Consider the following 12481-nt stretch of genomic DNA (forward strand, 5'->3'; position numbering starts at 1 on the left):
TTCTCAAGTATACTTGTATAAATCCTACCATTAGCAAGGAAATTCATCTGTAATTCTCACATTCAGTTTTATTTCCCTTTTTTACAGATAGGTAATATGAGGACTCTACTCCAATCATCTGGAATTTGATTCTCTGACCAGGCCTTCTGAATTGTACAAAACTTTTATACCTCTATATTTAAGCATTTCTGGTCAAATATGGAGGTATTTTCTGGCATTTCTACTCCAGCTGCCTCTCCACATTTCAGATTTTAAAGGGGGAAGGGTAAGGAAATAACTTACTTTCATCAAAATCAAAAATTATATAGGTTCATCCCCCTAATTACTTCACCCTGAATGATTTTTGCAATCTGAACCTAGTTCAAATTCAAAAGTTAACTTGATTCTTTTTAAAACATTTCTTATATAATTGCTCTTCTCAATATAATATTCAATTTCATTCTCCTCAAAACTAAAAGGTGATCATTTCCTATTTGAAATCCCTTGTATCCACATGTGTCCTGAACAAGCATGAACCTACACTATCAAGAATAATGTAGTAAATTTGTTTAATAAGGTGATGCAACAGCCAGCATAGAATTCTATCATGTTGTACCATCATTTTTTTTTTTTTTATTAGTTTAAGGCAATAATACACAAGTTAATTCTGGTGGCTGGCTAAATACCAAACTGTCAGACCATCTTCATTCGTTCAGGTATGGACTGGACATTAAGTCATAAGCCCCTGTTGGTTCTCTGCATTCCCTAATAGTAGTCTAGGAGCTAGTAGTCTAGCTCTTGGAGAATACATGTCAGAAAATAATGATGATGGGAAAAAAAAAACTAAAGCTCTCAAGCAATAATAATCACAGCAGTTCATTTAATTAATATCTGATACTGTAAGCAAAATCTTCAATACTGCTGTGTTATAAAATACATTTTACTCTTAGTGTCTCAAATAAATCATCCAGTTTATAATGTAGCACATTATAAACTATTATAATTCTAAGAAGTGAGAAAGAAATGTGAAAGAGTAAAAATTGTAGTATTGCTACCTAGATATGATAGCACTGAGTTAAGAAGTAGGGTGATGATAGCAAATGATTTCACATGCAGGCTAATGTAGAAGATATGGATGTGAGCTTTTAGATGTGTGGGATGTTTGATGGCAGAAAAGACTTGTATAAGAGGGACGGCCTGCACCTGAATTCATTTGGCATCAGGAGCCTGGACAAATTACTTATAGGTATGAGACAATGCGCAGAGTTAGGAAAACTAGATCATCAAGGGAGGAATAGGAAAAACGTGTGTGAAAGTTCAGCTGTGGGATGCAAAAATGGCGTAAAAATATGCTTTGGATTGGGACCTTTTAAGCATGTCTGGGGAAGGAAAAGAGCAATTTCTACAACAAGGCCAAATAGACTGCATATCTAATTATAAGAATAGGTTAGGTGGTAATTTGTTATGTGTATACACAAATGTCAAGAGCATCAGAAAGAAAGTGGTTGAGTTTGTTGCTTTATTGAATACAATGTGGCCTAAGTTTGTAACTAGTAAAACCTGGCTATCAGAATCAGATATGGTAAGAGGGATCAAGTGTAATGGATATACTATTTTTATGAATGACAGAAGAGATAGGACAGGAGGAGGAGGAGTGCTACTAATGATATCAGATGACTTAAGTCCAGTTAGAGTAGAAATACAAGAAAACAATGTTGGTAACAATGTCCCATGTAGCGATGAGTTTGAGTCTATCTGGTGTGAAGTGGAGGTGAACAGAATGAAATATATGGTGAGGTGTTGCTACAGACCTGGCGGCTCAGTTGTAGAGGACAAAGAAATGCATCGCCAATTTAGCCTTACGGGTACCAAGCGAATGATCATTATGGGTAACTCTAATTTTCCAAACATTGATTGGGTAGAAGAGAAATCTCATGATAAGAAAGAAGAGGAATTTATTGAATTGTTGCGAGACAACTTTCTCAAGCAGCATGTGAAAGAAGGCACCTGAAATCAAAGAGCATTGAATTTCTTCATAGTGTCAGAAGGAGTATCTGTTAATAATTACTATTTTACTACCAATTGGTAACAATGATCGTGTTGTGCTTTCGTGGGAAGTATCTGATTACATTGATGTTCCCATTAGAACAAGTTACATGCTGAACTACAAAACTGGAAATTATGATCAACTTAGGAGAATACTATCTTTGGTCCAATGGTATCAGTTACTGAATGGAAAAAATGTCGGCAATGCATCTTTGAAACAGTGCTTGAATGAGGCGGTATCTCAATGTATCCATAGTGTTCAAAGAATAAATAGGTTGGGAGTGAAACGGATGTGCAGCCTTATTAAGCAAGAGATCCACAAGAAGAAGGTGATGTGGAAAGAATATGGTGAAAATGAGAGTGAGAGGAGTTAAGTTAAGGGGATAATAAATTCCTCATTATTTTAAAGCCAGATACGAAACTCGGAGATTGAAATCTAAGAGTTTCATGCCGAAGAACTATCGTGAATCAAAGCGTAAGTCATCACCTGGGTAGTACAACACTAGGGCAACTCGTTTCAAAGGTGGATCAAGCTACATTACTATCCTTAATATTTTCTCATAATGTAAAACGCAGCTCCTAGGAGATGTATTACAGAATTTTGAATCCGGATTTAAAATAATGAGGGATTTATTATCCCCCTAACTTAATTTACGCCGCCAGAAAAATAGCCTCTTGGCTCTTTATCTTAGAAATAATAATATATGGGTACATCTGTCTGGAAATTCATTAGTAGAGGTATATGTAGGTTCGGTTCACTTAAACCTTGGTATTCCAGGTCTACCTACTCACTGATGAGACCTCAATAAAAGTCGAAACCGGTCTGGATAGTGATCTCTCCTCATAATGTAAAACAGTAATACATCTCCTAGGAGCTGCGTTTTACATTATGAGAAAATATTAAGGACAGTGACAGATCTTGCTCCACCTTTGCAACGAGTTGCCCTAGTGTTGTACTACCCAAGTGATGACTTACGCTTGGATTTGCCGATAGTTCTTCGGCATGAAATGCTTAGATTTCGATCTCCGAGGTGATCGAAATTTCGTATCCAGCTTTAAAATAATGAGGGATTTATTATCCCCTTAACTTAATTTAAGCCGCTGGAAAAATAGCCTCTTGGCTCTTTATAGTAAGAGAAGTTATGAAATATATAAAGCTCAGGACAGAAAAATAAGAGTATTGTGAGAAAAGCTAAAACGGATGAAAAGAAATTGCCCATGCAAGTTAAAGGCAATCCAAAAGAATTTTTATCGTTATGCTGCAACCAAAAGAAAGAATGAATGTGGAAGAATAACTTTATTGAATGCAGATGGTACATGAATGGTACATTAGAAGTTAATGAGATTGTTCAGTTAATGATTGCTCACTTTGCTAAGATATATCAACCATGTGTATGTAGCATGGTGTAGAGTGCTACTGCTACGTTGGATGAAGAGTTAGAGGTTCATGAAAATGAGATTGAAGAGCTCTTGCATAACCTGGATAAGAATTTGTTAATAGGGACAGATGGAATATCAGCCTGTTTGCTAAAGGAATGGTCAGCTGAATAGGCTATGCCTTTCATACATTTGTATAACTCGAGTCTCAGCTCAGGAACGATACCACAGGAATGGAAGGAATGTATGGTAGTTCCATTGCACAAGGGTGGTGCAAAAAGTGATGTATCTAACTACCGACCTATTAGTATCTCTGGTGTGGTAGTGAAGATTTTAGAGAAGTTGGTAAGAACTTGCATACAGAAATGGGTAGAAAAGCATTCTATACTCTGCAGGGAACAGCATGGCTTTACTAAAGGAAGGTCATGTTTTAGCAATTTGCTCATATTTTATAACAATGTTATGGCCGAGTTTGATAAAGGGAATGGATACACCATGATAATGTTGGATTTTTCTAAGGCATTTGATAGGATACCACACAATAGGCTGTTGCATAAACTGGAGAATATGGGATTGGAATATAATCTATTGACTTGAACCAGGGGATGGTTAACAGACAGATATCAAAAAGTGGTATACAGTGGGTGTGAATTCTGCCAAATTTAAGGTAAACAGTAGTGTAACTCAGGGTTCAGTCCTTGGGCCATTATTGTTCAATCTATACATTAATGACATCAAGCAGGGTTTATCATCAGATTTGGTATTGTTTGCTGATGATGCAAAGATAGACAGGGCAATCAGGGATGCTACTGATATTCAGCAATTACAAAATGATTTGAATAGACTGGAAATCTGGGCAAACGAAAATGGCTGTCAGTTTAATGTTAGTAAGTGTAAAGTTATGCACTTTGGTGTGATTAGATTCCAGCGGCATATTATATTAGCAGGGTTATGCTACAAGAAACTGAAGAGGCAAGGGATCTTGGTGTATTGGTGGATAAGAATTTTAAAGTTCAAAGGTCACATAGCAAAAGTTGCAAATACAACTCAGAGGATAATTGTTATGTTGAAGTGAACCTTGACATGTAAGGATAAAGAAGTCACTTAGTCTCTTTATAAAGCTTTGATAAGACCATCCTGGATTACCGTGCGCAGATTCGGTCTCCCAGGTTCCAAGGGGATAAAGAATCTGTGGAAAGGGTGCAAAGAAGAGTTACAAAGATTATATCCGGATTATGGGATTTAGATTAAGAGGACAGATTGTGAGTATGTGGATTGCAGATTCCAGTTAATAGGAGAAAGAGGGGGTGATATGATAGAGGTCTATAAACTTTTGAATGGGTGTTATAAAATTATGAAATTTTTCGTTATATGGCAGGTGGGGAGAGAATACGGGGCATCCATGGAAGTTAAGTTTGTTCACAGTCAAGAAAGGGGTAAGAGCTAGGTTTTTCTCCCAGAGAGCAGTGAGTGAGTGGAATAATTTGTCCTTAGGGATAGTGAGTGTATCTAGTGTGAATGAATTTAAGAGAAGGTATGATAGGTTGGGTAATTTACAGCCTCCCTCGATGAGTCCTTGACTCCCTGGAGGTCTCAGATAATAATAATCATAATAATATTATAATGATACACATGTGAAACACGAATACAAAACAATAACTATTTTAGAAAATATAGTTTCTTTCTGTATTATTCATTTAATTAAATTTCATTTACTTTTTTTATATTTTTATTCTCTATAAACTGAAACTAAAATTTTGTATTTTAAAGATCAGTGAGTTCCCTAATTGCTGTTTGTTTCTTATTATTACTCTTTTTTTGTCTTTATAAAATCAAATGGATATGAGATCCAGCATTATTTCAAAGCCAAATGTAGAAACTATGAACGTTTTGTAAAAACAAGTTGACCAGAGAGCTTATGGGAATATGCCCGCTGGCATTTACAAGTTGTACTGGCGTGGACTACCTTAGAAAACATGCACGCTGCCCTGTCATCCATATATTCGCTTTCTAATTTGGTTCATTTTTTAAGGTTTCACTGGCCTGACAGTTGTTTCTCATCAGAGACCACTGTTTAAGTAAAGGGTCTTTCTAAAAATTAGGCAATCCCCCGTACCACTCCCTATGAGTGACCGAAAGATTGTCCAACTCAACGTTGGTTCCACTCAGTGACAGGCTCACCCTATCACTGAGTAGAACCACTCATATTCCAGGAAAAAGCATCCACTGACAAAGCCTCACACGTGCCATGCCTGAAAACACTTTCCCGGGAGACTCAAATTGTTCTCTAAAGGAAGACCACCCGAAATCTAAGCCTTCCTCACCGGGAGCAAAATTCCGGAAGAAACCTTAAGAGAGCAAAAACTATCAGAGACACTCTTTAAGTAAAGGTCTCTCTAAATATTTGGTGATCGCCCAAACCACTCCCTACGAGTGACCGGAAGGTAGTCTAACTCGGCTTTGGTTCCACTCAGTGAGCAAACCACTCATGTTCCAGGGAAAAGCGCCCACCGACAAGGCCCCACATGGACCATGCAGGAAAACACTTTCCCTGGAGACTCAAATTGCTCTCTCAAGGCAAACCGCCCAAAATTTAAGCCTTCCTCAATGGGAGCAAAATTCCGGAAGAAACCTTAAGAGAGCAAAAACTATCAGAGACCAGGCAGAAACCCTAAGAGAGCAAAAACTCTCTTTCGGTACTAAAGAACCTGAAAAATCGGAGAGGTGTATTTTTTGTAAGCAACTCTCGGTCGGTGTATAAAAGTATTTAGCAAAACAAAGAGCCAAAAGGCTTCAGTTCGGCGATGCAAAAATTATTAAAATCAAGTGGCTATTAGATCCAGCATTATTTCAAAGCCAAATGTAGAAACTATGGAAGTTTCCTAAAAATAAGTTGACCAGAAAGCTTGCTGGAATACGCCTGCCAGCATTTAAGAGTTCTCCTAATGCAGACCACCTTAGAAAACATGCACGCTGCCCAGGCGTCCATATATTCACTTTCTCATTTGGTCCATTTTTCAAAGTTCAAAATTGAGATAATCAACATAAAGAAGCATTAATGGAAGAGAAATGGAACTAGCAGAAGAATTGGATAAGTACCAAATGGACATATCTGGTAATATAAGATTCTTCTAAGCAACCAATATATAATGTTATAGTCAGACAACAATAATTAGGAAAAATGGAGCAGCTATTAGAATTCAACACTAAATATATTAAGTACAGTGATGTCAGCAAATATCTGAATGGGGAATCAGACTTGTTTGTGCCTATAAGTCCACAGAAGGTTCTGCTAAGGAAGGACTGGAGTAATTTTGCAAGGGATTTAGAGAAGGCAGTTGACACACACACACACAAAAAAAAAGTTGGTTCTTGTTTCTATGATTACCAAACACAGAAATGTTTTGGGAAAATTTGGAGAAAAGAGCAAATTTAATAATAATAGTAAGTGTTTGCTCAATTTCTGTTCAGGCCCTGCAATGGTCATTACTGACAATATGTTCTAGCATGGAGATGCGAGTTGTGAAAAGAAAATTCTGAAAATGGGAAAAGTCTCATTGACTGTAGGTATTGTTGATACTGATATCTTTACACTGGTTTGGGCCAGAGGAGTGTATATTGGGACTGAAACAGGAAGTCATCATCAATTAGCTTTGAACAGGTTAAGAGTGAATATCATTCTGAAGTAAAAGATATGTAATGAAGTTTTAAAAAATAATAATTCAAATTGAGCAGCTTTCAGTGGTGAATCGTAGATTCAAATACACAAATATTATTCAAGAAAAGATGAAAGTGCTTGAAGATAAGAACCAAACCTTGGAGATTCAGTGGGAGATGCTGAAGAAAGCATTCACTGATCATTCCTTATCTGTAGTAATGAGATAATCAGAACTTCATAGTGGAGTAAGGGAGCTAAAGAGGTAGTCAGGAAGGAGAGGAAGGCTTATTTAGAATTCAGGGAAAGGGGGAGGGGGGGGGAATCAATCATGTGTCATGAGGAAATACAGTGACAAATGTAAGAAGGCAAATCAATGTGCTTAACTAGCAAAACAAAAAATCATGGAAAGACTTTGATCTTCCCTTGACATAGAAAATAAATATCAGTAAAGTGGCAAAATATTCTGGAGGCTATTGAGAAAGTTTAAAATGGAGGAGAGTACTATATATATATATATATATATATATATATATAACATAATTGTATTTTTAAGGAAATTACAACATGACTAATATTAACTAAAAATAAATTTAATACTTCCAATATTTTGACAAAGGGATGATATGTTTTCCATTTGTCCTCGATGCTCTCAACATATTTTTAGCACACCTAAACAGTCAACATCCAGGGATCAAGTTCACATTAGAAAAAGAAAATGGCAACAGTCCCTTTTCTAGACACTTTAATTACTTGGCAGCGTGATGGATTCCTGGCATTCTCTGATTATTAAAAGAATTATAATTCTTTTTGAGAATTGCTTACTGAAATTCTGAGGAAAGCAATCAAGGGTAGATATCCATGCTTGAATCAGAAAAGCCATCAATTAAATGTTGAAATACAGCTTGGGATAGATGATATTATCAGAAATGTTCAAATATATGGATTTTTCAGTGAATACACTGCATTATTCAGAAGAACTCAGCAGAAAATTAAATTTCAGATGACTGGATCAGCATTCTCATAGTACCATCCATAAAAAAGGGAAATAAAACTGAATGTAAGAATCCGTACTGAGTGTTCCTGGTAAAATTTATGCAAGTATACTGAGAAAAGACTAATAAAAATTGTGGAATGGAAACTTAGTGAAGAGCAAACTGTGTTCAGACCAAATAGAGGTAATTAGGATCAGATGTTCACTTGAAGATAAAATATTTGAGAAATCATAGGAATACAGCAAAGATCTGAAGTTTTGTAGCTTTGGAAAAGGCTTATGACAAACTGCCCAGAGAAAAGCTGTTTAAAATGCTACAGTTATAGAGTATAAATAGGACATTATATATAGTATATTTAAGTTGTAAGTCAGAAAAGGTAGTACAGAAAATGGTTTGATTTTTCAATCAGGTGTGAGACAAGGGTTCAGATTATTTCCACTATTATTCATCACCAATATGGATCAGATTATACATTAAATTGACCTGTGTGATATGAAAATTAGAGATGTTACCCTCAGCTCTTTATGCAGATGAGGTTATACTATAAGAAAATCCATTTAAAATCTACATGATTTCCTAAGTGAACAAATAACTTCTCTAATAAATTTAGAATGAAAATCAGCAATACAAGGGTGGTCTGAAAAGTTCTCGGCCTAACAATGAAAAAAAAAATTTATAATTTCAAAATTATTTTTATGTTTCAATATAATCTCCCTTAAAGAATTTATTTCAGTGATGCTCCAGTGCCATTAGCCCATCCCTGTAGTGATTCTCAGTAAGATCTGCAAAATACCTCTCTACAGCTGAAATCAATTATCTCTTGATTCGAAGAAAAACGCTGACCAGCGAGGAAAAGTTTTAGTTTTGGGAAAAGAGAGAAGTCAGAGGGAGCCAAATCTGGGGAATAGGGTGGATGTTACAACAATTCATAGTGTAAATCCCTTAAGTTTCCCATTGCCATAAAACACCTTTGTGGGCAGGTGCATTGTCCTGATGAAAGATGATTTTTTTTTCTTCTGCAAACCAGGTCTTTTCTCACGAATTTTTTCGTCTAGTTTGGTTAAATGATTGGAATAATATTCCCCAGTTAATATTTTACCCTTTTCAAGATAATTAATAAACAAAATGCCTTTAGCATCCCAAAACACCAATGCCATGATGGAACTGACTTGTGTCTTCTTTGGAGCTGAACAAGTGGCTTCTGTCCACTGTTTTGACTGCTGTTTGGATTCTGGTGTGTAATGGTGAATCCAAATCTCATCCATAGTAATAAATCGATGCATAAAATCAGTTTTATTCTTGTTAAAATGCTGCAAGCACTGTTCAGAGATTTTCATGTGAATGTGTTTCTGATCTGCTGTGAGCAAGCGCAGCACCTATCTTGCGCAAAGCTTTTTAATTTGCAATTCTCCATGCAAAATATATCCTACATGTTCTTTAGAAATGCCTATAGTCTCAGCAATTTCATGCACTTTGACTTGCCGGTCACCCAATACCACATCATGCACTTGATCAATGATTTCTGGTGTTGTTACACTTTTTGGACGTCCTTCACGTGGATCATCTTCAAGGCTGGTATGGCCACGTTTAAACTCGGCAGCCCATTTCTTAATTGTTGAAAATGAATGAGAAGAGTGCCCATAAACTTAGAAAGGTGTAGCAACTTAGAAAAAAAAATCTTGCCGATAGTGTTGCCAACTATGATTGAGGCCAAGAACTTTTCAGACCACCCTCGTAAAAAAAAAAAAAAAAAAAGACAAAGACAATGAAATGAGACAGAAACACTGAAAATGTTAACTTACACTTGAATAAATCTATAGAACAAGTTAAACATGTCAGCTATTTCGACAGGCACAATTTTTTGGGGAGACAACTAATAAAATGTGGAAATGGACAAAGAAATTAGCAAAGTTGTTATGGCAGGAAGTCAACTGAATAAATTTATAAAGAATAAGAGAGAAATTAGTCAAAACAGTAAAATACCTGTACACAAGACTGTTCCAGTCCATTTTAACTTATGGATCTGAGAGCAGGGCTAGAAATTAAAGACTGCAGACCCCCCAGATATCAGAGTTCTGAGAAATTAATTCTGGGAGTGATGTGGTATCAATGGCAGTACAATATTTAAAAAAAAAAAAGATTTAGAAAAAATGTGTCATTGTTGGCATTCAGGTTGTATGGCCACTTAAACATAATGGCAGAAGAGATGTTAGTAAAATAAGTGTTTTTCACCAGCATGAGAACAAGATCCTGGTAGAGTGATACAGTAAGAAGTGGTTTAGAAGACCAAAGTATAGGATACTGATAATACTGGAGTTACAGATAACAGATTAATTCGGAGGAAAATTGTTGATTTTTAAGTTGGTAGCAATGTAAACTTTTCATCTAGTACTATCAAAATATCCTACACAGCTCCTGAGGGTACATGACAGGAATTTGATGATGATGACACATCAGAATTTAACTTCTTCAACAATCACCCACAGACTCTCTAAAGAGACAACTGCTGCACATCATGCACTACTACTGTCTCATTTAACTTGCTTGATAGTTTCTGTTTTAACATCAGATGCTCTCTTCATTTCTCCTATTATAGTAATAAAGAAGCACCACCAGAATACAGGTGAGGTGTATATTGTTAATAATTTTTATTGCAAGGGTATTTTGGTCAGAAGCACAAATCAGAATATTTATCTATTAGTTTAAACAGAGAATGTAGCTATTCAGTATTTTTCATGCTTGTCATTCCTTGGATAACAGACATTTATTTCTATATATGAGAATGTTTTATTTATTTATTTATTTTATTTTAATTTTAAAGGAAAAATACAACTAAGAAGTTGCCAACCTACCAATATCATCCCTTGTTTCAAATTTAGAAGAAATAGCCACCTGGTCATTTCCCTTACTGACAATCTAATAAAGGGGAAAAAAAGTTATAAAATATTATTTAGAAGTATCTATCCATAGTTTAGATCATATTTCATAATGAGAAATAGTTACTGAGATATTTTCCTTCACAATCTTATTCAACATACTGATTTACACAAGATCAAGTTTTTCAAAACAATCTTGAAGAGAATTTTTTTTTTTTTTTAAAAAAGATGAAGTGATCAATGATGCCATTTACTGTACAAAAATGTCTGATAAAAATATCACTTGTATAACTGTTATGCTATACATATGATATGGAACATAACAATAAACAAACTTCTTCCCATAATTGTGAGTGAAAGAATGCCCACTTAGCAAACACTGAAATGAAGCAAACACTGCATCCTTCGAAGTGGAAAGATAAAGCTGCCTAGAAACTCAGGTCTCTGAAGCAAAATAGTAAAAAACTGGATGGAGTATACATGTTGACAGATAAAACAGATCACAAAGACAAAATTAACTGCAATATCCAAGTGACAGTTAAGTATGCAAATATATAAAGAGAGAGGGAGGGAAATAATTCCATTACATATGATGGGGGCTAAAAAGTTACGCTAAACACCTAAAACAAAACTGATATTAAAGCAACTGATATAACCACAAGAAAGAACATATCTTAAAACCCTTTAATCCCCATGTTTCATTGAATTGTAATAATCTGGTCTTTATTTTTTTAGGATATATAACAAGTAGGGCCAGCGCTAGAGTTTATACCGCCCAGGGCAAGACATGCATTTGACATCCCTTATCCCCCCTACATAAAAAAAAAAAATTCCTTTCAAAATGCCTTACCTATTAGAAGTGGGAAGAAATTTTCAATGTTTTTAAATTTTAATTTTATTTAAAATATTTAAATTTCACTTACATTACTACAATAGTTTCGCTTCGTTATTTTCACTCACGAAAACGCACTGCTAAGAAATGTTAAAAATGTACTTTACGAGCTTTCTGGGCTGCAAATTCTTACAATTTCCTTGAAATTTAACAATTTCAAGGAAATTGTAAGGAAATTATAAACAATTTCCTTGAAATCTAAATTTGTGCCAAGCTCTTGTTCGATGGAAATGGATGCCAAATTACCAAGTCATTGTTCAGACATCGACGATAATTTTTAATTAATTTTAATTTGGAGAAGCGTCTTTTAGAGCTCGCAACACTTACTGGTAATGTTAATCTTCTTCTTCTTCCTAACATGGAATATAGGCCATGTGGCCTGTTCCGGTCTCATGCCATCTCTTTCTTGGTCTTCCGATTCTTCTTTTTCCACTTATTTTGTATCTGTGTAATATTTTTGGTAGTCTGCTGTTGTCCATTCGATTTAAATGTTCGAGCCATTTTTGTTTATACTGTCTTATGTAGTAATTAATTGGTTTGATTTTTAGGGATTGTAAGATTTCTTCATTTGTTTTGTGGTCCCACTTGGTATATCCAGCTGTTTTTCTGAGGAACTTCATTTCTGCTGTTTGAATTCGTTTTTCATCTTTCCTTTTCATGG

General features: G+C 35.3%; 1 protein-coding gene across 3 annotated transcripts in view; it reads right to left on the bottom strand.

Moving 5' to 3' along the window:
• The window catches only part of Xpd (general transcription and DNA repair factor IIH helicase subunit Xpd), a 475287-nt gene that overhangs the window by 140874 nt on the left and 321932 nt on the right, over positions 1-12481 (bottom strand). For all 3 annotated transcript variants that reach the window (XM_090399654.1, XM_090399651.1, XM_090399652.1), the window contains exon 17: positions 10905-10968. In XM_090399654.1, the coding sequence (XP_090255780.1) occupies positions 10905-10968 (64 nt within the window). The remainder of the gene's footprint in view (positions 1-10904; positions 10969-12481) is intronic.

The sequence above is a fragment of the Typopeltis vanoorti genome, chromosome 10 (genome assembly GCF_054136105.1).
Source record: "Typopeltis vanoorti isolate ZY-2024b chromosome 10, IOZ_Tvanoo_1.0, whole genome shotgun sequence".
Classification (NCBI taxonomy): Eukaryota; Metazoa; Arthropoda; class Arachnida; order Uropygi; family Thelyphonidae; genus Typopeltis; species Typopeltis vanoorti.